We start from the raw sequence: 27623 nt of genomic DNA, 5'->3' as shown, positions 1-27623 counted from the left end.
CATCGGCGACCGCGCTCGACGCCTCCTCGCCGCCACCGCATCGGCGACCGCCCCTCCGCCTCACGCCCGATCGACGCATCTGCAGGTCTCGAGCCTTCGTTCGCCACCGCCACATCAGATCTCACCGTGCCGTGACCCACGACTTCGAGATCCGCTCGATCGTCGACCCCGCGCCGGCCCACGACTCGACCGGCCGTCCTCGCCACTCTGCTCGTAGACGTCCGCCGCTCGAGACCCCACGGTCGAGCCCCGCACCGCAGCCGCCGTCGCCGCCCAGCGACCCGCGACCCAGCTACGTCACCCGCTCACAGGTGGAGACGCTTGCGCGGGTCGGTCTTGGGAGAGGACGACGGTGGAGAAGCCGATGGTCTCAAGACGAGGCGGCCGTCGACGCCGGAGAGTGGGAGGCGCCGAGAAGACGACGGTGGAGACGCTTGCGGAGGAGAGGGTCGCAGCGGGAGAACACAATTTTGTTCCTTTTTGTTCCTCAATTGTGTTTTGAAAACAAGAAACACAAATTTTGTGTTTCTTGTTTCTTTTTTTTTTGTTCCTGGAACAAAAGAACAAAAAGGAACAAACGCACCCAAACGCGTTGTTCCTTTTTTGTTCCCGAACAAAAAAACAGAAATTTCTGTTCCTGGGAACAGAAATAGGGTGTAGCCAAACGCACCCTAAGTGAGCGTCGTATGAAGTTATGGTACTCATGTTGTTCTTACCCCGACTTGTGAATATCACACCACAAGTATTCCCTCATGACAGTAGAAAGGCAAGTAGATGGTTCTAACCTCGATCCTTTCAGTTAAAACACAGATAAATTTTATAAACTTGTTTTCTTTAGCTATTCCTTATGACAAAGCCAGTAAGCTTATTATAGGATTACAAGTACGATTATCATTAGGGGGTATTAATTGGTCAATTTAGTTCGGTTGATACCTAAGCTGACCTAAACTGGATAAGGAATAAGAACAATAAGGGTGTCATAATTTATGTACGACATTTACTTCAGCGTCATAATTTTTTTCGCTCACTTAAATGTCATAAATTTGAAAAATCATTCACTTAAGCACTATTGGCGATTATCCTTGCTAGAAAATTTGATGTGGCATTTAAATAAAATAAACCATATGACATAGAGTGTTGGCAAGTTGAAGTCAGCTCTTGAGATGTTAAATAGGGTCATTTAGGTAGTGCATGAGAACGTTTATGTTTCTCATGGTTTCTGTTCTTTTGTTCCCCAGAACAAAAAAAGAACAGAAACCCGTTTGGTAACGCTAAATTGTTTTTCTATTTCTAGGAATATAAAGTTAGCCTGAGAATAGATTTGGAGCAGAAACGAGAAGCAAAAAAAGTTACTTCTTGTTCCCGGGAACAATTTCTAGAAATAAGCTATTTATTTATTTATTTATTTCTCTTTCTTACTGCGGCCACCGTCAGTTGCTCGGAGCCACCACCCACCGTGGGCCGCCGCCGGTGGTCGCCGGGCGCCGGGAGCTGGGCGCCGGGCGCCGACGTGAGCAAGAATAAAAAATGAATAAATACAAAAAAGAAATTGTTGCGTTATCAAACGCATTTCTATTATTTTTCTATTCCAAGAGTAGAAATTTTGTGTAGTTACCAAACGGGTTTTTGACTTAGAAATTTTTCTCCGGAACAGAAATATAAAAGAACTATTTCTGAAAAAAAAAAAAAAAACTCATCCCCGGAACAGAAGCGTTGTCATGCGCACCCTTAAAGATATGTTTGAATAATTCTAATGCAATTTGAAGAAATTAAAGCAAAATTCAATCAAAATTGGGGCAAAATCCAATAAAGCAGAAGTTGGGATTCTCAGAGCAAGCAAAAGAAGAGGGAGAGGGTTTGTGCCACATTCATTGGTGAAAAACCCTGACTCAAAAAGAGATTCTCACACACTCTCTCTCAAGAATTCCATAACCATTTTTTGTTAACTTCATCCACCAACAAATCTCAAGCTCTCAAAGCTAAGAGTAAGCATGGTTCCAGAGTAGAACCAGGAATCAGAGAACCAATCTAATGGGATCATTTTAGTTTTCAGTTCCACTTTTCTAGAAACCTCAAACTAAATTGGGAGCTGAATTGGTAACCAGTAAGGGAACCGGATTAGAACCTAAAGAGGTAATTTTCTTCCTTTGTTTAGGGTTGCAAGCAAAAACAGTCAACTCAAGCGTAATTTTCTCTTTGCCTTTCTAAGTTTCTATCGTCGCTCCTTTTTGCTTTCCAAACCCTAAGCTTCAGAGCACGGTGGACACCATCATCTCCGTGTCCACAACTCCGCTCTGTCGTTACTCGTGATCGAACACTTGGGCTTCACCACCATTTCATTGCGTGCACCGCAAATCACACTCTCTGTCTCTGTCTCAAGCAGTTTCTCTTGCTTCCAGGTCTCTCGGAAATTTCCTTCCAAGCTCACTCAGGTATGATTCCTTGACCCCGCCTTGTGCGTTCGCAGCGTCGCTCTTTTCGTCCTTTTGAGTTGGGGGATTCTGCGAATCTAATGCTCGTTTTGCGGTCCCCCGTGGTCTAGTCCCTCGCGAGATGCACGCGATTGGTAATGTGGATTCTTGTGAAATTGGGTGAAGAAACGGCCGTGCTTTTGCCTAAATTTCTGAGGTTATATAATGTTCTATTCGGGTTGTTTGAGGGACGGAAACGGAACAGAGAGGCGGAGTGTTTTTGGTGTTCCTATCGATTTGGAGCTTGATTTTGGTAGATTGAGGAACCACTTTTACTTTCTGATGCATGGAGTTATTACTTGCCTGTTGAGTGCACCGAACGACATAGATTGATATTGGTTGAGCCATGTCTACGGCCATGGGCGAGGCCTGAACTTGCTAGATCCGGCAAAGTCGTGCCTCACATACAAGAAATTCAAGAGGAAATCAGCATCAAGTGCAAGTTGAGTGTTGTTAGTATGAGTTAAAGCTAAACATAAGTTATTGATAGAATCTACCAACCTGCAATTCTGACATCATTCGGGTTTTCGAATACTGGCTTTTAATGTTCTTCTGTTACTATTTGTACATGATGCGCTAAGTAATTTCAGATGTCAATGTGCATTGCAATGCTATTGCCAAAATAGGTTTGTCTATAGTTTAAGCTTTTTGTCATATTTCCATTCTCTTGAAATAATTTCAAATTTATTCTCTAAGGAAAGTAATTCCATGTTTGGCATTGTCTATGATCTAGAGATAGGTTACCCTAATTTTGGATTGTTTGTGCTTAATTTTCTCGATTGAATAATTTACTCAACTTATTGTTGCCCGTTGGAGATGAGAAGTTGGTTATTGTCTTGTGACGCCAATGCCATACAAATACCAATCAAGCTATTGTTGAATGTGTATGTACGAAAGTTTGTTTGTTTTGCTATTATGTAAATATTTGATATTTATTTCGAAATATCCAAATATATTCAATTATTGTTGCATATGTGTGAAGCTGATGTATCAAGATAACCTATCAATGGAGGCGGAGGGATGTGAGGAGAAGACTCCGATCACCAAATTGGAATCTTAGGCAATGAAAGTAAAGAAAAGCCATCCCCAAGCATGAGTGCAATAAATAAGGTACTTGATTCTCATTTTCCTCATTGTGAGAAGAGATATACATTTGATTGTTGCAATCATTATGCAAGAGTCAAATATGAGAATGGAAAAACATATCAAGTGAAGTGTATTCATTGTGGCGCTATATATAAGTACTATGTTGCTAATGGTACTTCTACAATGAGGAAACACTTGACAACGTGCAAGATGTTTCCTCGCAATGTAGGTAAAGGACATAAATTATTTGCACCACAGACGTGGCTGGCAAGCTAGGGGGAGATTCTAGTACTAGTAGTATCTTATAAACATGGACATTAAATCAAGAGCATTGTAGGCAAATACTTGCTTGGTTCATCATAGTTGATGAACAACATTTTTCCTTGATTGAGTGTGTAAGATTTTATGAGTTTGTCACTAAGTTACAACCATTCTTCAAACATTTATTACATTTTATAGTGGCTAGAGATTGCATGAATATGTATTTTTTTTTTGAAAGAATTTGTATGAAGACCTACTTTGGTAAGCCCAATTCTAAGATCGCACCCACAACTAATGCATGGAGTTTCATTCAAAACCTGAATTATTTGTAACTCGACATATTTTATTGTTGAAACTAGAAGTTGCATCAAAGATTTATCAATTTTATGGTGATGCATAATCACATGGGTAAGGGAATTGGGAAAATAATGGAGAAATGCATTTATGAGTGGAGAATAGGAAAAGAAAAAAAGTGTTTGTGATCATCATGGATAATGCTAGTTCAAATGATGTTACTATTAACTATTTGAAAGAAAAACTTTCTAGAGAAAGGTTGTTGATTTTAGATGGCAATGTTTTACACATGAAGTGCACTACTCATATATTAAATTTGATTGCTATAAATGGGTTGACTATGGTACGTGAATCTATTACATGTATTCGAAATATAGTTAAGTATGTGAAGAATTCTCCCATTAGAGCCAAAACATTTTAATCTTGCATTGAGAGTGAAAGAATCACTTACAAAGATTAGATTTTTCTTGACATTGCCACTAGATGGAACCCCACTTACCTCATCTTAGATATCGTCATTAAGTTTAGAATTTTTTTTTTAAATGATGGAAGAAGATGATTTATCTTTTTGCATGTGAACTTAATTATGATCTTTCCAAAGATGATGATTGTGAAAATGCCATTATTCTTTTGGAATTTCCAAAAATTGTACTATGATGCCATAAATCAAATATCAAAGAGTTCATATATTACTTCAAATGATTACTTTGAGGGGATAGCTCTTTTGTATAAATATTTGAAAGATGCAACGGATGCTTCGGATCTCAAGTTTCAAGCTATAAGTACGGAAATGAAAGAGAAATCTGACAAATTTTATGGGGGTTTTGATAGAGTGAATATGATGGTATTGATAACGGTTGGGTTGGATCCCAGAGCCAAGTTCATTATGTGAATTTCTTGTATGGAAAAATATATAATGATGAATGTAAAATTAATAATGCGAAGTACACATTGGAGCATTTGTATGAAATTTTCAAGCAATCTTTTCTTGCATCAAGTGATCGAAATTTTGGTGTTTAGAGTTGAGTGCTAGAAGTAATGGTTCCAATGCCGATGCCTATGGTTACTAAGGTAACATGAAGTATGACATCTAAGCTTTGTGGAGAAATTTTGTGCACTCGAACTAACAAGTGTGCAATGATAACAAATCTACGCTTGGTTGATATCTTAAAGATAAAAATGGAAATGTTCTTGATCTTGACTTTTTGACGTGGGTGAAGACTAGAGGCTCAAAATATAAAATCCCATCTTTGATGGCTCGTGATTTTTTTTCTATTCTCGTAAATACTATTGCTTCATAATCAAAGAATATCGGGTCTTGTACTTGATGGCTTGCAAAGTTCTTTGGTTCCCAAAGCAGTAAAAGATTTGATTTGTAATCAAAATTTATTAAGAGCTGTTTGTGTATCAATTAATGTTAAATAGTGCATTAAGAATATTGAAAAATTTGAGATGGGTAAGAGGTGTTTATATTTTTATATATAGTAATTCCGTTTACATATCTAATGAGTGAATGCTTTATTTAGTTGCTTTCTATTTTAAAATATAGATTGTCTTAATGAGTAGATTATGATTGGTAAATATACTAGTTGAAATGGAATGAATATACGTAGTGAGGCTTTCTAATTATTAGGGATAATTTTAAATAAGGATCTTGTGCTCTAATTTTCTTAAATAATGATTCAAAGTTGATATTATTACAAATAAGAGCTTGAAGTTGCTAAATTGTCTCAAATAAGGGCCTTTTACTAGCAGATGACTATTCTAGCCATTAGAGAATTTTAGTTAAAAAATCATAAATATAAATATGTATTTTTTATTTTGATTTTTCCCTTTTTTTAAAAAAATCATTAATGGCTGGCAGAGGTCACTTGCCTTGGGTGAGGGTGGTCGAGAGAGGGCCGCCCTCCCCAATGTTGGGCAATGGTCACCTCGCCTGGGCTGGGCAAGTGAGGGCAACCCTAGCCCTCGACTAGCCTCACTAGTGTCAAGTGAGGGTCGCCCTTGCCTGGGCTAGTGAGGTTGCCCTCTCTTGGGTTGGTAAGAGTGAGGGCAAAGGTTGCCCTCGTTGGATCCGATGAGGAACAACCTTGCCCAATTCTGACCGGCAGGGAGGGCGACCCTTGCCTAAGTTGAAGGACCTTCGCCATGGCTAGCGGAGGGAAGGAGAAAAAAAAAAAAAGAAAAGAAAAAAAGAAAAAGGAAAGAAAAAAAACATAAAACAATTTTAGAGAGTAAACAATGAAAATGCCATTTGTTTTAAGAGTTTAGGCCATTTTTGAAATTGATATAGTTATTTCAAGCTCTTATTTGAAATAAGTTTCACTTGAGACCCTTATTTGAGATGATTCGACTATTCAGGTTCTTATTCGAAATAATGTTCGATTTAGGCCATTTTTGAAAAATAAGAGCACTTCAAGCTTTTATTTAGAATTTTCCCTAATAATTATTTTAGTTTAGTTAATAGAAATTTTAAATTTAAAACTATTATTAAGTGATTAACTATGATTGTTGTTTCGTTTAATTTTAGGTGGTTAGAATTTGGAATGATTTTTCATGGGTGATTGAGGGCTACAATTTTAGGTTTTATGTTATGTGTTTTGCTTTTTATTATTTATTTTACGTATTCATCTTTTATGGATTATTGTTATTGACAGATGAGAAACTTTTATTTTTGTCACTACATTCACCTTCGTTTTGCTTAACAAAAAATGAAACAAAAAAAAAAAAAATTGAACCTATAGACTTTGGAATCTGTGATGGAGTAGGATTTAATTTCTAGGTTTCAACAGGTAGATTCCAAATTCCCAAAAATGAAGAACATATACTGGAGGGTAAAGAAAGCTGAAACCACTCACCCCTGGTTTTGTATGCTCTTTCATCTTTATCCTGCATATTTCCTTGGACTTTGGCACTTAAAAGGTGCAGTTAATTATCCACAGAGAAAAGAGGCTATATAAAAGCTTGGTGGAAGTTGGACTTCCGTAGAAATAAAACCAGAACACAAAATTTCACGTTCAAATCATGGATGGGAATTACATTGACAGCCAATATTGGATTAATTGAGAACAGATGCAAGGCCAGGCTCCATTAGTTCAGCCCGGTATCGTGTGAGCTAGGACATGGCCCGGGCTCAAGTACCCAATTTGTGATATACACTAAATTATATTTTCCCCTGTGATAAAATTTCTTCGGGTCCTAAGTCAAGTATTAGAACTCACTCAATTAACTAGGTATGACTCTCTCATTTCACCAACCCTAATTAAAATTAGAATTGCTGTCCTTTTCTTTTATTTAATATTATTTTGGGTTTTGTAATCTTGGGGCAACTATAAGCAACTGGATGGCTGTACCAAGCCAGAAGCTGTGCCATCAGCATGGGCACAAGATGCTGTGGCCAGTTGGTTCCAGTAAGTCAGCTTCACGTCTTGCATTCTTATTGCGGTGCACGGGTACTTTGAGCTGCAGTCGAACTTCACGGCCACCAAGGTTGCCGATGTCCCGTAGATGTCTTGGTATGTCACATCGCTCACTCTAACGCCCGAAGCCTGTTAATATAGAAATGAGAACATAATCAATAAAAGAAGAGGGAGTGTTCACCTTAATGATATAATATCAACTGCTTTTCAATTTCACCTGACCGGTGGAATTTCACAGGGAGGGAGTTTTTACCTGAGTAGGACAACCGGAGTTGTCGGGGCAGTAATTCTGATCGATGATGATGGGATTTTGGACATTGTTCATGATGGCATGCTGGAAGAGGATGTTCCTGGCAAAGCCGTTGCTCGGCCTAGCCCATGACTTGATCCTCAATCCATTTTGTGTGCCGGTGAATGTGACTGTCTTAACCGTCACGTTTTGTACACCGTCCTCTTCTTGATCCTGGCCCAAGCTCCCAATGCTGGAAACCAATCGCATAGAAAAATATATCAGCAAGTCAAGTAATGAACAATGCGAAATGCCATGGCACTATATTTCTATATATAGACACACACTTACTAGTTTAATGACAATAAAAGGGTTCAAACTTCGATCAATTAAATACCTGATGCCATGTCCGGGTCCGCAAGCAATGTTTTCGATCCAGAGATTGTTGGTGCCGGGGCCGATGGAGACACAATCGTCGCCTGTCCCGATCTTGGAATTGCGGATGGTGACGCCGGTGGAGGCAGTGATGTGGATGCCGTCAGTGTTGGGGCTGGTCCCAGGGTTCGACACCTTAACGCCTTGCATCTTCACGTTCTGGCAACCGCTGACGACGATATGGAACATCTGGCTGTTGAGGGAGCTGAGTCCGCTCACCAATATGTTTTCGGAGTTGCTGATCATTAAGTTCTGCAGCCACCCACACCAAAATGACCAAACACTAATCAACCGCCGTCTTACCCAAAACACTTAATACTCTTCATTTTCAATTGTTATACTAATGCATAATCCCATCACTAACTGAGGTGAAAGTTTCCCATGATTCGGGGCACTGGGCATCACCTGAGTTTCTTAAAACAAGAATGTGGATCGTCGACCTTAGTAAATAAGATTAGCTTGACTTTAATATAAGCAAGCGACGTGAACCTGAAAGGCCAAAAGGCTCGAGCGCTTCTCACGACGAAGTCGAAACTCACTTGCACGTATGCTACTTAAAATAGTTTTCTTTTTCTTTATTCTTTTTCTTTTACGCTCTTGTTTGTAAATTTTTTATAACGTAGGAGAATTGGTCGATCTCGACTATGTCGGGGAGCTTAAAAGGTTAGCCTTGAAAAAGAAAAACCATACTCCATGTGCTATAAACCTTCAATAAGTAGCGAGTCCGCGGTTTCACCAGGAAAAAGAGAAATCACCACAAGTTCACTCTACTTCGCACTCATGCCCTGCCCCGTGAGTCTTCCCTTTCTCCTACGTATATAAGAGTGTTACATTAAATGATGAATTTGAAAATGATAATAAGGAAAAGGCTTTTATTTAATCTTATATTGTTACATTACCGAAATTATGTGTGAGAAAAAGCCGCGAGTTCTCTAATGTGTAGCCTCACGTGATTTATGCAATATAATATACACATAAGCTCTATTTGTTTTGCGGAAAATAATTTTTGAAAAAACACAGTCCTCATTTTTTGTTGTTTGGAATTCTTAGAAAAATGAGTTAATGAAAAATTTATACTTAAATTTAGGAAAATAATCTCTTCTTTAAAAAATAGGAATAAAAAATATGTTGGAATAAATGTCGACACTTCAATCAGAAACTCTGCATTTAGGCACAGGAACCCGAACGCTTGTTCTTAGGCCCTTAACAATGAACCTAGGTGTAGAGGCAGAGGTTGGGTCCACCGGGGTCCATCAGGGCCAAGCCTAAGCCCAAAGAGGCTGGATTCAGAACCTAGATGCTTGGGCTAGGGCCATAGAGATTGGGCTTAGGACACCAACGCTAGTAGTTGGGCCTAGGACTCTAATACTATTGCTCGGTGCCTTAGCTTGGGTCCACAAAGGCCAAGTTGAGACCCTAGTACTTGTGCTTGAGTCCCTAGTACCTAATTACAAGTCCATTGAGGCCAAGCTTAGGTCCCCAACGCTTGAGCCTAAGACCTCGTGCCCAAGGCAGGATCTATCAAGGCTAGGTCCATGTCCCCGCTACCGTAGCTCATGTCCATTAAGGTCACACCCCTACCTTTGTCCTTGCACTTGGGACCGAGTGGATCGGGGCCACCTAGGTCCATCAATGCTAAGTTCATCAAGATTGGGGTGGAGATTTCAATGCTTGCCCCCAATTCATTGAGGCCAAGCCCAAGTCCATCGAGGTCAAGCTTGTGACTCTAGTGCTTGTGCCTGGTCCCCGACACTTGTGCCCGATTCTATTGAGCCCCAGTGCCCAAATCCATGGAGATTGGCCCTAGGATTGATGCTTGTGCTTGTACCCAGGTCAGGGTCCATTGAGGCTGAAACTAAGACCCTTGTACTTAATTTTTCGACTACTTAGGCACAAGTCACTAACAACCAAACAGAATATTATTTTGGAATAAAATCCAATTGTCCTAACCAAACGGTGGAAAATATTTTTCAGTCATAAACCAAAAAAATTTATCATTTTTCTAAAATGACTTTCTGAAAGATATTTTCTAAAGATGTCATCTTTTTCACGAAACAAATAGTGTCTTAATAAATAACCAAACCCATAGGTACTCAACTTCTTGAGCCAAAGGACACAAAAACCCTGTTAGTGTAACTATTGTTTTACCGGTACGATTCAACAATGCGAAACGAACTCCAAAATTCCGAATCAGTTTATGAGGATGAATTTGAAAATGTAGATGAAGAAGACTGCTGCGGGTGTTTGTCGTTGGGCGGTGGGTATTTTTCAGCATAAGCATACGTACCGTAGCGCCGCTGGGGCAGCTCTTGCCGGAGAGCTTGCAAGCCCAGAGGTCCATGCCTTGCCCGTCGAGGGTTCCCCCAATCACCGACACCCCGATCACGTGCCTGAACACGATCCAGTTCCCTGCATCCCCGTTCACATTGCAGTTGGAAGGCGCAACGAGGGTGCCATCGATGCGCACCGTGATGGCCAAGTTCTTGCATGGCCCTTTGAAGGAGGCGGACCGCACCAAGAACCGCCCCCGTGGCACGTAGATGGTGGCGGCCCTCATGGACCCACACGCCGACGCCCACGCGCTCTGGAAGGCCTTACTGGAATCGGTCGTGTCATCGGCTTTCGCACCAAAAGAGACCACGTTGTACTGAACTGAAGCTGCATATGCTGGCGATGGCGATTCGGACAACAACATGAAGATGCTGAGGGCAAGGACCAGATAATTCAGACAAGTGATGAAGATGAGTTCGGCCATTTTCTTGGGCTTTTTGTGAGAGAGAGAGAGAGAGAGAGAGAGAGAGAGAGAGGTCGAAGGGTGGGTGTTCTCGGTGTCGTAGGGCGTTGCGGTGGTGGTGAGGCTGAAACGGCTACGGAGCGATTGCAATTATAGGGGACATTGAGTCTTTTTGGCACAATTATAATTCTGGGAAGCCAAAAAAAAAAAAAAAAAAGAGAACAGGAAATGAACCGGTCCAACTTGTCATTGGGGAGGGATTGGATAGATAATTTGAGCAGTTTGGCCAAACTGCCCCTTTGTTAGGGGACTTTGTGCTTGCCATGTTAATAGGTCGTTGACCGGAATAGGATCGTCTTTATCAAAATACGAAGAATTATAACAAAACAAATAATGCCGCGGAGTATAATATTTTGATGAATTCAAAACCAGGCCGGACTCGGTGTAGAGAGAGAAAGAGAGCTATATTCTCATTCCCTCAAAGTCACCAACCTTCTCTTTATTAGGATGTACATGTGAATGAATTATGTTAAAAAATCTTATATCCAAGAGTTCTTGTGGTGTAGAATAACAATATATCCTAATTAGCATATAACTTATTGGCTTAAGTTTTTTACTAAAGATAAATCCAATTAGATATGTTGATGAGTTCAGACTCGAGCGCTCTCTTTGTGATCTCTCTAGATGAAAATATTACTTTTATGTTGAGTGCTTCTAACATTATTAACTCATCAAATTTGTTTTGTTCTGATGTTCTTCCGAATCCTCTCTCTCTCTCTCTCTCTCTCTCTCTCTCTCTCTCTCTCTCTCTCTCTCTCTCTACCAACCATCCAGTGCTTTTATAAATATTAATCTCATATACCTTGTATAAGTATGTTCCTGGATGATTTAGGCCGAGTCCTCTCTCTCTCTCTCTCTCTCTCTCTCTCTCTCTCTCTCTCTATCTCTCCTGCTCTACCAACCATCCAAGTTTGCAATTTATTTCCTAAATGTTTTAGGCTGAATCTAGCTTCTTGAGCCTTCAATCTAACTAAATCGTCGGGAGGTTAGGGGCCAGTGAAAATCTTGTAAGGTTTTTGTGGGGCAAAAAGAAGTAACATAAATGAGAAAAAAAAAGAGTAAAAAGAAGATTTTGACATCAATCTCGTTACAATGATATAATTCAAAACTAGGGTTTAGGATATGACCTTTCATATTATACACAAATTGTGCAAACGGAATACTACAAGCGTGTCTATATGAAGTGATTGTAAAATCTAAACGTTGTATGGTTGGCAAAAAATTGTTAAGACTCATCATAATGCAGTTTTTTTACACACTTTCCATACACGGTGTCCTTACAATCATTTTCGTCGTCGATATGTGAGGTACATGCCATGACTGACTCAAGGTTTTCATTCACTTGGAGGACTATGGCAAATGCGATGACGAGCACGGCGAGAGATTGGTGGTTTCGTCAGAGAGGACTCATAGAGTACTTATCTCTCTAGCGTGTGATGAAGGTCGTGTTCCTCACTTTTTCATTTTATAAGGTACACTACTTTCAGGGGGAAAAAATTAAAGCTTGATTTACTTAATGAACTAGATTCCAAGGATTAATGCTTGATTACGTAACGAGCAAGGTTACTTTTGGCCTTCTATCCATCATTTACCCAAGAGAAAACCATCCAATGGTCTCCTCAGTCGACTCTAGTTTTTTGAGTTGATTGAGGAGTAACGAAATGCATGTCATCTTATCCCACTTTATAAGGCTCCCAATTTTTATATTTTGGATAGACGTTGAAGGACATTGGAATGCAAATGTTGTTATATGGTTTAGTTCATGACGTTCTTTATAGTAAAAAAAAAAAAAAAAAAAAACAACTCTAAAGGGCGAATGGCCATGGAGGGTTGCTTTTGAAGGAAAAGAATGTCAATGTTTAATTAGTTATGGTTATAGACAAAATAAATTTAAATAATTGTCCAAACGGAAAAGAAGAAGTTAAGGACACATAACTTATTTGCTCAGTGTTGACACCTAAATTTTGGCAACCCATTTAGACATTTAAAAATTAGGGGTTAATTTTATCCCTGAAAATATAAAATCACATGGCATATAGTTTAGGAACATTTTTGTTTATTTTATTGGACCGACGGGGAGTGCAAAATTTTTCACATATTCCGTTCAGATTCTTCACACATTTATGCATTTTCGAACAAAAAGGAAAATTTTGGATAGCATATGTGAAAAATACAAAAGGGAATATTAATATCAGCACAAGGTGGATATATTTCAATGATATATTTAGGGGTATCATGCGCGAACAAAAAAGGAAAAAATATATGCCGTAGAGATACATTTTTTAGACCTATATATTACCTCGCGTGCAATTTGTTTGAAGAGGCCACACATATCAATCCACACGGCCATACAAAGGGGAGCTTCTCTAGGGTTCGTCGAGGAAAGAAACACAAAAAAAAAGTCTAAAAAAGGGGAAAGGAGAGATTGGACGTGAGAACAGGGGGCACAAGAGAAAAAGTGCGCAGAGGAAAAGAGAGAAGGGACGTGCAGCAGAGGAGAAAAGAGAAAAAGAAAAAGAAAAAGAAATAACTGAAAAGACTTCTACTGTTCATCTTCTCCGAGGGTTTTGCTGCACTGCCGGTCCCTGCATCGCTGGTCTTCGGTCTGCACCACCTCCGCTGCGTCTCCTGCCGGACCGAAACCTGCCGGCCACCACCGAGCCTCCCGAGCTCCCCTGCGGAACCGCCTCCACGAGCAGCACCGCCACTCCGCCTTTTCCTGCTCCGCCCGAGCCCGAGTCGATGCCGAGCCGCCCCTGCCGAGCCGTTCCATCCTCTGCTGCAGCGCCTCTGGCTCCCTCGCTGCGACCCAGCGCCGACGACCGCCGTGCACGACTTCATCCCGCGACGCCCGCGACCCCGAAACCTGCCGGCCACCACCGCGCCTCCGCGAGTTCCCCGACGCCGCTTGGAGCCGAACCCCTGCACAGCACTTGCTGTTCGCAATTGGCAGTGACCCGCGAGTCCCCCACGCCGGTCTCCGCCGTTCCTCTTGTTGCCGGAGCTCTTCCGCCACCGGTTTGCCCTCGCCGGAACCCTTCGCCGGAGTCCCAAACCGGTGGTCAAGATTTTCTTTTATTAAAAAAAGAAAAAAATCGAATTAGGTAGATTTGCTTTATTTTATTAGGCCGGATTATTTTATCTTATTTTATTTTTATATCTTGGTTTCTTTGTTTATTTCTCTATGCATAATTGAAAATCTCAATGTATCACTCGATTCGCAACCGCGCTAGGATTTTTTATTTCATCTATAAGGCTTTAGATGAAATAATTAATTAAGCGGGAATAAAATTGATGTTTTGATCTTTAAGGCTTAAGATCAAATTATCGATTTTACTAGCGAAATATTATCCCTTAATTTGAGCGATATGTGATGTTCTTTTTGGGGTAATTTTGAATGGATTTGATCGTTTTTATTTATCTTGAGATATGTTTGAGATAGAATATCGCATGTTTAGGGTTATTTGCATATTTAGGCAAAGCATTCTATTTATCATGAATTTCGGAAATAAAAAATTGGGTTAGATTAGATGCATGTTAGGATATTACTTGTTTTAGGGTTTGCATATTTAGAATAGGAATTTTAATTTCGAATTTCATGAAAAATACAAAAAAATGCCATAAGTTGAATTAGTTTTATTTTCTAGGATAGATTGCATTCTTTTAGGAAAAAGAAAGAAAAGAAAGAAAAGAAAAATGTCACATGCACATCATTAGGATTAGATTCATTAAAATGCATGTCATGTGGTAGTTGTTGCTAGGCCCATTCAACTAGGAGTTACATGTCATTAGAGTTAGGTCATTTAGTTAATATTGCATTGCATATTGCATAATTTTCATTAAATAAGTGAAAACAAAAAAAGAGAAATTGCGTGTTAATTAGAAACCATATCCAAGGTTGTTGATGTGGATTTTAAATTAACATTGCGGATCTTTCGTTGCTACAAGGTAAGTCATGCATTTTTCTATTTGCTTTCTTGGGTGTTAAATTGATGGATTGCACACCCGCATGATCGCCTCGCATGTTAGAGAATTAGATTTAAAATTAATCCAAGCTGCTTGCAAAACATTTTCTTTGAAATAAAAGAGAAAGGTACCGAAAGGGCGTTAGAAAAGTCTAGCGTAACCAAGTCCCCGAATTCATAATCTCTGGTTCGTAGGAGTAAAGTAAAACTCCCGTTACTTTACTTGGGTTTCTAATCGACCCACCAAAAAATAGATTAGTGGTGACTCCTAAATAAAATCCATTTGTATGTTAAGAACTTGAACCCAAGTCGCGAATTGGTATGGGCTTGGGAGAGCCCGAGTTAAGTTTAGGCTTAACAATCCATTAGCCAAACTCTAGGTGCTTCACACCCGAAAAATTTTGGTCGCGACACTCGGTAAACAAAAACAGTCCGCCGTTTTCCCGGCTACTCCAATGCTCGGATGACTCTCCTCTCCTATTCATCACGTTCGTCATTCTTTTCTTGAAATATCATTTATCATTGCATTTTGTTATGTATTTTGAGTTGGAACATGGACAATTAATGTAATATTTGGACAAAAAAAAAAAAAAATAGAGGAGGAGAACATGCAGACAACTATCACATTGCGTGCTTTGACTAGTGGATACTTGGACACCTCTTACATGGTTTAGTTCTCCTCAACCGATATAGAGAGACCTTAGTCTAAAATGCTTCTTCTATAAAGAAAAGGGGAATTGGCTGTTGAAAAAATTTAAAGGAGTGGCTGTACTATGATTTGCTAAGATTTGCAACCAGTCTTCCTTTATACAATTTCCTACAATAAACTCATTTCTTTTTTAGAATACACATAATTGATCATTTTCTTTTGTAAGACGCAAAATAGGAAATCTTCATAGATATCAAAAGATTTGTTCCAAAATCTTATGGCATATAAAAAAAGATTGTCATGCTAACGATATGCATAATCAAATAATATTTCCTTCTTAAAGAAAATAAATGTAGACGACGTTGGGAAGTCCCAGCATTTGCTATGGCCACGCAATTTGCAGCAGCACGCTCTCGACTACAGATTGCGAGACATGCTTGGATCGGGTCAGTGCCATTTTACTATTGCTGTGCACGTCCAACTTCTTGATTGGAGGATGAGGTATGAGAAACATCCGCTGTCGGAGTCAACATTTATGGAACTTTTGTCGACAGATCAAAAGTTGGTAGTAAAACACTATTCAGACGGCACAAGCAGGCATGATGTAATAATTGCAATCGACTAAGATGATCTTTTTTCCAGGTCACAGCTTTCAAAATGAATTCGGCTTACAAGAGTCGGATTCTTAACTTTTTTCCACAAACCATAATAGTTGGATGAACTTTTTTTCAACGTAAGTATATTTCCTTTCGGAAATAAATAGCGACTTTTACCTTTTACTTTTGCCCCAAACCGACCATTCAACCCTTATATATATATATTTTCTTTATATCACAAGCATCTCTACTTGACTTTGGAAAATCATTTTTAATACCACTTACATTTTCAAAGCCGAGTCTGAATTTATTGTAATACGGAACTTATATGAAAAGAATATGTTCTAAAGTTTTTTAGTCAAAAGAAATTTTTTTAAAAACTTCTGAAATTTCTTCTTAGAAAGAAGCATTTTCTTTTTTTGGTAATACTGGACTTGTTGGACTATTTGTATTGACATTGATCACTAAGGTAAGCCTAACAAAGTTGTTGGCATTCGGTTGTTACCATAACGACCTTTGACTTGACATTTTAAACTTCCAACATTTGATCAGATTCTCGACCAATCTAGTTTGCCAATTTGTTATTAAGAACTACATTAATTAGACCAGCATCATTTCCATCATTAAAAGCAGAGGAACTACGAACATACCATGATACCCTCGGATTGGCTTGGATTGTTGGTAGTTGATTGGATGATCCTAGCCTTAATAGAATGCCATTCATAGCACCGACGACTATTGGCTTGATCACAACCAATATGTGGCTCAAGATGTAATTAGCCATGACATTTTGCTATTCTTGGAGCAATTTTCTCATTGTCGACCTCATTCTGGGATTTGGTGCAGCTCCCTCCAACGGTTCTTCACTGAGGTACCTTAGAAGATGGACATCTCTTTGTCGATTATCCTCTACCACTCTTCCGTCAGCTGAGCACTCAGAATGCACAATAGCCTCATTACTAGTTTGTTATGATGGGTTTTCGTTGCCCATAACAATGTAGGAATCGCATTGATTTCTGGTTCTTATCATTGTATTCTCCACGAATCAACATAATATGTCACACTAGGCATGCCGAAAAGTGTTCAATGATAAACTTTTTAAAATATACAAATGGATCGATATGAATCAATAAAGGTTGCAAATGGTCCTTTATTGATTTTGAACAAGAAAATAAATGACAAAAAATTTAAAGGTACTACAATTGGAAGCAATTGTGGTCAGCCATGTGAATTGCAAGAAAGTAAAGATAAAAATAAGATAAATCTGCAAAATACCATTGAATTTTACGGTTAATTGAAGGGAGGGTCTACCAACAGTATACTTGGGATATTTGTAACCCACAATCAACAATTACACAGACGGCTATAACCCTAAATATCGGCTGCACTACTTGATGGTTATCGACAATCTAGAAAGTAAGAGCCACGTGATAAATTGATTGTCGCTCCATATTATTGCCCGAGGTCAAATAGGGTTATTGACCCTCAAGTACAGTCATGCAACCCCCATTGGACTCATTAGATCCATGCAGTTATTTGTGCATTACCAAAAAGCGATAGTCATTGGTTAAGGTCATCTTTAATTAAGGGCTTGAAGTGGGACCGTTTATTCAAAATAATGTCCAAAGTGAACATGGTCTCAAATGGGGGCTTAAAATGGTCACTTAGTCTCAAATAAGAGCCTGAGCGAGCATGTGGATCTCACGTGCAACTTTCCAAAGGCATGTTGGGAAATTTTTCTGGTTTTTCTATTTTCTTTCTTTTTTGTTTCATTTTTCTTTTAATTTTTTCTCTTTTTATCTTCTTATTCGTTCATTGTTCTTTAACTGAGCACGAGGCCTTGTACTTACACTTTCTTTACAGTTGAGAGTGTGTGATAAACCGACCAAGACAAACCAATCTCCACAGGTCAAACTATTAATCCTTAAGTCTGTTACTCATTATACTGAAGCATTTGAAGAAGGGCAACAAGCTCCCAGGCAGATGGAACAGGCCTGTAAACTTTAGTGTAATCAATACGAGATCTTAGCGCCAGTCTCAACGAGTAGATTGTCTCTGAAAAAACGGGGAGACGAGATACATGACATGATCTATACTAACGATAAGCTCCTGGACAAACACCATAGGCTAACATACGTTTCTCTTGCGTCCTGAGCAAAGGCCAATTCTCACAGGGACATTGGCACATCAGGGGGCTGGTGGCGGCTACCACCCAGTCGGCCACTAGAAATTTTTATCGAAATTTATCCTGCGAAAGATTTTCGTATACATTTTTCTTAAACATTTAAAGCATAAATCTCCCGCCTCGTCAACATATGTCACACTCATGGACCTAAATCCTACGCGGTATTGCATGAAGAAACAACACTAACTAAATAGCATTTAGCGGGTACATGCAGTGATAAAGAGCAGTTCCAAGACGACTAAAAGCCGGGATGACCACATAATTGTTCGAATATTACAGCTTGTTTTAAGCCTTTAACCACTTTGCATAGACATGGCGGCCATTACCGCAAGTGAAGAGAGAGAAAGCGGCCACAATGCCAATCCGACGATGGATAGAGGAGTGGTTGTCGATGATGCTAGTATAAAAATTCTGCAGTGACTTCATGATGTTGAGTGAAATTAGGCATTGGAAGTGGTTCTGCACGATGCCAAGGAAGAATAAGGGAAATTTTCAAACAAATATCTGAAATGTCCTCATTTTCTCAAATAAAGACTTGAAGTAGATATTATTTCAAATAAGTATCTAAAGTGGTCAAATCGTATTAAATAAAGGCATGGTTAGTAGTAAAATAGCCCTTTTTGATGACCAAAATGATCATCGACTGACCAATAAGAGCATTTGAGAAAATAAGAGCATTTTATTGAAAGGCCCTTATTTAGAAATAGTCTTAAATTTTATTGAAAGGCCACTTTAGGTTTTTATTTGAGAAAATAAGAGCATTTTAGGCTCCTTTTTTTTTTTTTTTGAAATAATGTCTACTTTATGCCCTTACTTGAGAAAATGAGAATACTTCAGGCTCTTATTTGGAATTTTTCCTAAAAACAATGAAGGAAAAAGAAGATAAAAGAGAACAAACCATAAGAAAAAAGAAAGAAAACAGAGAAACCCAAAAATACCCCCATTATGTCTTTGAAAAGTGGTTTGTGAGATGCACATACTTGCTCAGATCCTTATTTGAAACTAATTGTTCACTTGAAATCTTTATTTGAGATAATGTTCACTTGAAACCCTTTTTTGATAAATGATTTTCATCTTAGGCCCTTATTTGAAATTTTCTCCAAATAAAAAATATTATATGCCAAAAATCTCTACTCTAGTGTAGTTGGAAGTAATATCATGTTAATAACAGTTTGGGAAGCAATGGTATGATACTTAGGTATTTAAGGGTTACTACAGATTTTTTTTTTTGTTGGGAAAAAGAGCCGCGTAGTATTAATGGTTTTATTGAAATAAATTATATTCTTGAGTGGTAGAGAATTGTTGAATGGTGCATGTCTCGACTTGGTGATAATGCAATTAATTGTCTAAAGCAAAGCAAGAATAAAGACATTTGTGGAAAGAAGGAGAAAGAGATGGCCTTGTTATTTTTGGAAGAAAGATCTACATTGGCGGACCTCCCTCTACCAATTCCCATTTTTCCACGATTTGATCCCTATCTTGCATGATACGTGGGAGATTGAGAGAGCAAGAGGTAATCACCAGATTTTGGGGAAATCTAAATTTTGTATTAAAAGTCTTCGCCACCGCTTTACCAAAGGGGAAATGGGGCAGCTTTAGAGTTATCAACACACACAAGCAAAAACAAACAAAGAAAAGACATATATCCTCATGGCAAAAGAACGCCTCAAGTATCAAAACTTGGCACAAAGGTACACTTAAGTGTCAAAATTTACGAAAGTGATACTTAAGTGCCACTTTTTATGACAAATGGGACATTTGAGTGCCACGTCCAGTGAATTCCGCCGAAAATCCCACGTTGCATATTTTTATTAATTTTCTCGCTTACGTGGCTCGCCGGAAGGCTGACTCAGCAAAATACACACAAAAACAACGTCATTTTGGTATAATTTAAATTTTAATATAAAAATTAATTAATTTAAATTTAAATAATAATAATAATTATTATTATCATTATTTTTATTATTTTTATTTTTAGAAAAAAAAAAGTCGAGGAAGAAAAGGAAGCAGCTGGCGGCTGAGGGCAAGCCCTCGTCGCTAATGCCGCTTCCCTACCGTCGTCGGAAGGTGGGGGAGGGTTAGCCGGGGCCGCTAAGCCCTGACCGGGGCCAGCGGCCCTAGTCGACCGACGGCAAGGGCCTGCATGTCCTCGCCCAGATCTAGAGCAAGGGTCGCGACCCTTCCTTAGATCCGACGAGGGTCACCGGCCTTTGCCCGGCTAGGCCAAGGGCATTCGGCCGCTGGGGGCTGTCGCCTGCTGGGGGGTCGCCGTGCAACCCTTGCCCCAAATTTGGGTGAGGGCATGCAAGCCCTCACCGCTAGTTGGTTGGGGCCGCTGGCCCCCGGCCCGGCTCGCAGCCCTGGCTGACCCTCCCCCACCTTCCGGCGATGGCGGGAAGGCAGTGGTGGCGACAAGGGCTGAGCCCTTAGCCACCGGCTGGCTTCCTCCTACTCCTCCTCCACCTTTTTTTTTTTTTTTTTTATTATTATTGTTGTTATCATCATCATCATCATCATCATCATCATCATCATTATCTTGTTTTATATTAATTATTTATCATGTTAGCACCAAAACGACATCATTTTGCACTAAACTCACCGGAAAATTGCCACGAGCATTTTGGCCGGATTTTATCGCCATTAGCACTTAACTGATCAATTTTACTCCGATTTTGGCACTTAAGTGTCACTTTCGTAAGTTTTGGCACTTAAGTGTTCTTTTGTACCAAGTTATGACACTCTTGGTGTCCGCGTGTCCATCCTCATGTGTATCGTGGCTCGTTCTAATGTGAATGCTGGATAGAGTGACCAGTTTATAAACTTTCTTGACTCGGGTTAGTTCAATCCATTCGTTCATGTCATCTTGATTCGTGTTTGCATTCGTATATTTTGGCGATCTTGTTTGCGGTAGATGTAGGATCGCTCTAGGGTCATCAGGGCATATTCGGAGCACGTTTTACTCACTTTAACATTGGGTAGGGAGCATAATCACTCGTGCAGGATCCATTTTCACGAAGTTTTAATATAAGAATACGATGAGAAATGGAGCCGTCCTCTAGTCGTGACTTTAATGGTTCGAGCTCAAGGTGCTTCCGACTTTTGAGATTCTAGGATACGTGCAGGGCTTGGCCTCCAGAATCGGTGGATTACTTCTTAGTAGACAAGAAATGTGATTATTCCTCCGTCTCTCTCCAAACAAGAAATACCACACAACACAGAGACACGTCATATAATCAAACCCGGGTGGACTATTTTCTTTTTACCTTATTTATTCCATAGGACCAAAAGGTAGATAATCTGCACAGCTATTTGTTACATTTCCCAAAATAACATCAAATTGATTTGGATGGCATACCATATCTAATAATGGATAAACTTGAACAATTTCATCATCTTTAGAATTAAACGGGTTGGCAGCATCGGATCAAACAAGAATTAAAGGAAGCAGAGCAAAAAAATGAAGGGTCCTGTCTCACTAAATATCACAATCTTGCACAAAGACACTTCGCCTTCACCAATACACAATTGAAAGAGAACATGTACAACACCAAAAGAAAGGAAAAGATATGAGTTTCGTATGTTTGAGATGAACTATATAGTAGTCTTTGTGAAGGCTTCCTTCCTCCATCTTCTCGCATAATTAGTCTTTGTGAAATGATAGGGGATTCCCCTAAGCTTTTGTGCCTCATCTGATTAATGATATTCACATGTTTACACCAATAAAAGAAAATTAAAAAGATGAACTATACAGTATTTATGTTCTTTCTATTGGGAGATAAACTACTAGTACCTTGTCCATTAAGAGCAGCCGATTATCAAGTTATAACTATGTCTTGTCTTGGAATGTTTGATGAGATTCAAGGTTTCCTCATGGCACTAATTCTGTAGGAAGAGCAATGTTTAACTTATGAAGAGTGGGCACATAGTCAATGTCCTCTGATGATAAACTTTGAAACCGAGTGAATAATTGTTCAAGGTGCTCCCTGTTTGTTCTGATCTTTGGAAAGCAACAAATAATATGTTAACTTTCCAAGCCAAAATTTTTGAACATTTCCATAACTAAAGTGCAAGTCATATTACCACCCACCTGGTGGCGCTGCTGGTGACGATCTTCTCCCCCTAACACAATGGGAGGAGTTCAATTCCCAGGCATCGCAAGGGTGACTTACCCGGGACACGAGGGGTGGTGGTGACTCACGTGCCTCCCCAGGGTATACTCCGCCGTGCTATCGACGTACGGGGCTTCCCTGGGTCATAAAAAAAGAAGAAGAAGTGCAAGTCATATTCATTTTGATCTTAGGTATTGATGTATCACTGTCACGACTTACCTCGCGGGGGGAGGGAACAGGTTTAAGAATATTGCCTAAAGGACGGGCCTAAGGCCCATGATTAAACGCGGGTTCTTCCAAGCTCATACCCCGCAGGACGTTGGGATATTCTTAAAAAAAATTACAAAAAAGAGTTGCAACTAGCCTATTAGGGTCGGTTAGAAACCAAGTAAGGTATTGGAGTGTACCTCACTTCCTACGCAACTAGAGAATCTATAGTCGGGGACTTAATTACACTAATTGATCAATTAGTGCATTTTCGGTACCTAATCTTATTCATTTTAAAATAAAAGATTTTCGTTAGGCAATTTGGATTGATTTTACATCTACCACTAATATGTGAACTGATAATGTAGGTGTGCAATCATTAAAGTAACAATTTGCAACAAAAAATTCTAATTGCAGTAAACTTTAGCACGTGCAATCAAACATAATTAAATATGCAAATTAAACACGCGATATAGTTAATATACGAGCAAATAAAAGCCTAATTACACTAAAAATGCAAGACATGGCAATTCCCAACCAAACTCTACATTTTTTAAATTTTCGAATTTTTTTAATTTTTTAAAAAATAATAATAATTTTTTTGGGTGAACCGGGTCGGGTCCGATTTGACCCGACCTAGGTTCAGCCTGATTGGCGTGGGTCGGGTTTGGTCTCCGACCGGACGTGGGTTCGGTCTGGTTGGGGGGGATCGGGTCCAGCCCGTTCGACTTCAGACCGGTTGGGTTAGGCCCGACCAACCCTGGTTAGGCTTTCGCCTGGTTTAGGGTTGGGCCCAACCGACAGGCCCAACCCCCTAAAAATAAAACGCCCGTAGGCCCATGTGAAGGAGGCCAAGTGGGCCAGAATCCTTCGGTTGCGACCAGGGATGCCGCAATGGCGGTCGGGGGGCTACTCCGGGGCAGTAGGGGGCCATCCCGTTCAGGCGAGGCGGCGAGCTCCGGCCAGTCAGTGACGCCACCCCTGTGGCCGACTGACCTGGCCGAAGCTTCACGGGAAAGGGAGGGGAAAGGTTGCTTTGAGTGAGGGCATTATGGCGAACAGGTGGCGTGCACTGCTGATCCGGGGAGTTTTTGGCTCGGACGAGACCCAAGCACGGATCAAGGGAGCTAATGAGGCATGCCGGGACAATTGGAAACGCAGCAGGGACGAGTGGCGGGCCGGAGCTTGCTCGAAACGATCGAGGGAGCTCCGACTAGCTTGGTTCTAAAAACACACACCAAATGCTCAGCAAAACACCAACTTGAGTTTCAGCGAGAATGGTGGCGGTCGGCGGCTCGGAGACACATCGGCGGCGGTAGCCTCCGTCCGTTCTCTCCTCTTCTCCTCTCGTTTCCTCTCTGTCTCCTCTCGTTCCCCCTCCGCTCCTGCCTCCTGCTCCTCTCCTCTCCGTTCTTTTTTCTCCCTGCCCGATGCTCCCTGCCCATCTCTGCTCTGACCTCTGCTGCCTTTTGTCCTCTTTTTTTTTTTGCAGGTTTGCGCGTGCGAAGAGGAAGAAAGCTGGGCGTGGGCTGGGCCGAAGGAGGAAGAAGCTGGGCCAGGCCCCGCGGGGAGAGAAAAAAAAAAAGAAGGGGGGGACCGGGCCAATGCCGGACCCGGCCCGACCCGACCTCTAGGCGTTTTTTTATGTTCTGTTTTGTTTTTTGTTGTTTTGTTGTTTTGTTGTTTGTTTGTTTTTTCTATTTTTTTTAGTGACTAATTCCTAATTTTGTATGCGATTGAGTCATAAATAAAATAGTAAAATTAGGTGTCAACCATCACCTTTACATATTCCAAGAGGTCTTGGCTGTTTCTTTATACAGAATGATGGGATTTGAGAAGAGTAAATATTCTTGGGATGAAAATAAGTTGTTCCAGCTATTATGGTTTATGGAAAATGGTTAAGAAGCGGACTATGGCAAGCCGAATTCATTTTGAAAGCTGTAAACTGGAAAAAAAAGATCCATCTTATTTGATTGGAGATATTATATCCCATGCCAGAAGCAAACACAAAAGTTTATATTCAGATCATGGAAGAGAATTACATAAACACCCGATATTGGATTAATTGAAATTAAGATGCAAGGCCAGGCTGCATTAGTCCAGCCCGGTATAGTGTGAGCTAGGACACGCCCCGGGCTCCAGCACCCAATTTGTGATATACACTAACTTATATTTTCCCCGGTGATAAACTGGTCGTAAGGCAAATATTAGGACTCACAATTAACTACGCATGACTCTATCATTTCACCGACTCCAATTAAAATTAGATTTGCTGTCTTTTTTTTTTTTTCTATATTATTTTGGGTTTTGTAATTTTGGGGCAACTACAAGCAACTGGATGGCTGTACCAAGCCAGAAGCTGTGCCATCAGCATGGGCACAAGATGCAGTGGCCACCTTGTTCCGGTAAGTCAACTTCACGTCTTGCATTCTTATTCCGGTGCAGGGGTACTTCGAGCTGCAGTCGAACTTCACGGCCACTGAGGTTGCCGATGTCCCGTGGATGTCTTGGTACGTCACATCGCTCACTCTTACGCCTGAAGCCTATTAAAATAGAAATGAGAACTTGATCAATAAAAGAAGATGCAGTGTTCACCTTTATGATATAATATCAACAGCTTTTCAATTTCACTTGACTTGTGGAATCTTGCAAGGAGGGGGTCTTTACCTGACCGGGGCAACCGGAGTTGTGCGGACAATAATTCTGATCGATGATGATCGGGTTTTGGACATTGTTCATGATGGCATGCTGGAAGAGGATGTTCCTCGCAAAGCCGTTGCTCGGCCTGCCCCATGACTTGATCCTCACTCCATTTTGCGTGCCGGTGAATGTGACCGTCTTAACCGTCACATTCTGGACACCATCCTCTTGTTGAGTTTTGCCCAAGCTCCCAATGCTGAAAACCGACCACGTAGAAAAATATATCTCCATGTCAACTATTGAACAATACCAAATTTGGCGGACGAATGATATATATATATATATATATATATATATATATATATATATATATATATATATATATATATATGTACGTATAGGGTAATAACGATAAAATAACCAATTAAATACCTGATGCCGTGTCCGGGTCCGCAAGCGACATTTTCGATCCAAAGATTATTGCTGCCGGGGCCGATGGAGACACAGTCATCGCCTGTCCCAATCTTGGAATTGAGGATGGTGACGCCGGTGGAGGCGCCGACGTGGATGCCATCAGTGTTGGGGCTGGTCCCGGAGGCCGATACCTTTACGCCTTGCATCTTCACGTTCTGGCAACCGTTGATGACGATGTGGAACATCTGGCTATTGAGGGAGCGGAGTCCCCTCACCAATATGTTCTGGGAGTTACTGATTAATAAGTTCTGCACCCACAAACACCAAAATGACGAGACACTAATCAATCACCGTGTAAATACTCTTCATATTCGATCGTTATACGATTGCATAGTCCCATCATTAATTCGGGTGAAAATTTCCCCATGATACGGGGCAGTGGGTATCACATGACTTTCTTAGACCAGAATGTGCATCGTTGACCTTTGGGATTATAATTAGCATAATAGACCAAAAAACGGCGACGTGAAACTGAAACGCCAAAGGGCTTTGTTACTTCTCCTGATGAAAGAAACCCACTTATTCCTTTTTCTTTTACGCTCTTGTTCGTTTACTTTTGGTAACGTCGCCTATGCATGGGAGCTCAAAAGGTTAGCCTTAAGGGAAAAAAAGAAGAAACTGAATTCCATGTGTCATAATATTGCATAATAGCAAGTCTGTGGTTTCACAATGAAAAAGAGAAATCCCATTAGTCCCCCCTTAGCCATAAGTACATAACAAGTGGTTACATCAAATGATGAAGCTGAAAATGATAATAAAGAAAAGCCTTTTATTTAATTAAATTATTGTATTTCCGAAAGCATGTGCGAGGAAAAGCTGGGAGTTGTCTAATGTATAGCCTCACCTGATTAATGCAACGTAATATCCACTAAATAAAATGACCAAAACCCCCAAGTATTTAACTTCTCGAGCGAAAGGACGAAAAATCCCTGTTAATGTAACTGTTGTTTCACGGGCTCAACTCAACAATGCGAAACGAACTCCAAAAGTCCAAATCAGTTTATGAGGATGAATATGAAAATGCAGATGAAGAAGACTGCTGCGTGTGTTTGTGGTTGGCTTTCGGGTATATATTGGCATATGCATAAGTACCGTAGCGCCGATAGGGCAGCTCTTGTGGGAGAGCTTGCAAGCCCAGAGGCCTGTGCCCTGCCCGTCGAGGGTCCCCCCAATCATGGACACCCCGGTCACGTGCCTGAACACGATCCATCTCCTCGCATTCCCATTCACGTTGTAGTTGGAAGGGGCGACGAGTGTGCCGTCGATGCGCACTGTGATGGCCGAGTTCTTGCATGGCCCGTTGAAGGAGGCGGACTTCACCAAGAAACGGCCCTGCGGGACGTACACAGAGGCGGCCCTCGTGGACCCGCACGCTGACGCCCATGCGCTCTGGAAGGCCTTGCTGGAGTCGGTCTTGCCATCGGCTTTCGCACCAAGAGAGACGACATTGTACTGAACTGAAGCCGCATTTGCCGGTGAGGGCGATTCAGACAACAATATGAAGATGCTGAGGGCAAGTACCACCAACGCATGATAATTCAGACAAGTGTTGATAACAAGTTCGGCCATTTTCTTGGGCTATATTTGAGAGAGAGAGAGAGAGAGAGAGAGGGGGGGGGGGAAGAGGTTGAAGGGTGAGTGTTCTTGTTGTTGCGGTGCGTTGTGATGGCGGTGAGGTGAAAGAGCTATGGAGTGGGGGTATTTATAGGGGAAATTGAGTCTTGTCGAAATGTAAAATATGAAGAAGAAGAAAGGTCAAACAGAAACAAAAAAAATTTGAAAAAAAAAAAAGCCCAACTTGTGATTTTG

At 40.6% G+C, this 27623-nt stretch overlaps 2 protein-coding genes across 2 annotated transcripts; both read right to left on the bottom strand.

Moving 5' to 3' along the window:
- Positions 1–7140: 7140 nt before the first annotated feature.
- LOC104456167 (polygalacturonase) lies at positions 7141–11024 on the bottom strand. Its single transcript, XM_010070907.3, has 4 exons — positions 10483–11024; positions 8158–8447; positions 7785–8013; positions 7141–7660 (listed from the first exon to the last, which is right to left on the bottom strand). The coding sequence occupies exons 1-4, from the start codon at positions 10948–10950 to the stop codon at positions 7442–7444; spliced, it is 1206 nt and encodes a 401-aa protein (XP_010069209.2). The 5' UTR covers positions 10951–11024; the 3' UTR covers positions 7141–7441.
- A 14000-nt stretch (positions 11025–25024) lies between these two features.
- Positions 25025–27383, bottom strand: LOC104416134 (polygalacturonase). The gene is made up of 4 exons (XM_010027568.3): positions 26907–27383; positions 25773–26062; positions 25368–25596; positions 25025–25243 (listed from the first exon to the last, which is right to left on the bottom strand). The coding sequence occupies exons 1-4, from the start codon at positions 27381–27383 to the stop codon at positions 25025–25027; spliced, it is 1215 nt and encodes a 404-aa protein (XP_010025870.2).
- Positions 27384–27623: the final 240 nt, after the last annotated feature.

This window comes from Eucalyptus grandis, chromosome 8 (assembly GCF_016545825.1).
Source record: "Eucalyptus grandis isolate ANBG69807.140 chromosome 8, ASM1654582v1, whole genome shotgun sequence".
In the NCBI taxonomy this organism is placed as follows: Eukaryota; Viridiplantae; Streptophyta; class Magnoliopsida; order Myrtales; family Myrtaceae; genus Eucalyptus; species Eucalyptus grandis.
This window is presented reverse-complemented; position numbering and strand designations above follow the sequence as displayed.

Coding starts and splice junctions, on each gene's coding strand:
- LOC104456167 (XM_010070907.3), bottom strand. CDS start 10,950: ATGGCCGAACTCATCTTCATCACTTGTCTGAATTATCTGGTCCTTGCC. Junction 8,014..8,157: donor GGACCCGGACATGGCATCAG/GTATTTAATTGA, acceptor ATTGGTTTCCAG/CATTGGGAGCTTGGGCCAGG. Junction 7,661..7,784: donor ACTCCGGTTGTCCTACTCAG/GTAAAAACTCCC, acceptor CTATATTAACAG/GCTTCGGGCGTTAGAGTGAG.
- LOC104416134 (XM_010027568.3), bottom strand. CDS start 27,383: ATGGCCGAACTTGTTATCAACACTTGTCTGAATTATCATGCGTTGGTG. Junction 25,597..25,772: donor GGACCCGGACACGGCATCAG/GTATTTAATTGG, acceptor GTCGGTTTTCAG/CATTGGGAGCTTGGGCAAAA. Junction 25,244..25,367: donor ACTCCGGTTGCCCCGGTCAG/GTAAAGACCCCC, acceptor CTATTTTAATAG/GCTTCAGGCGTAAGAGTGAG.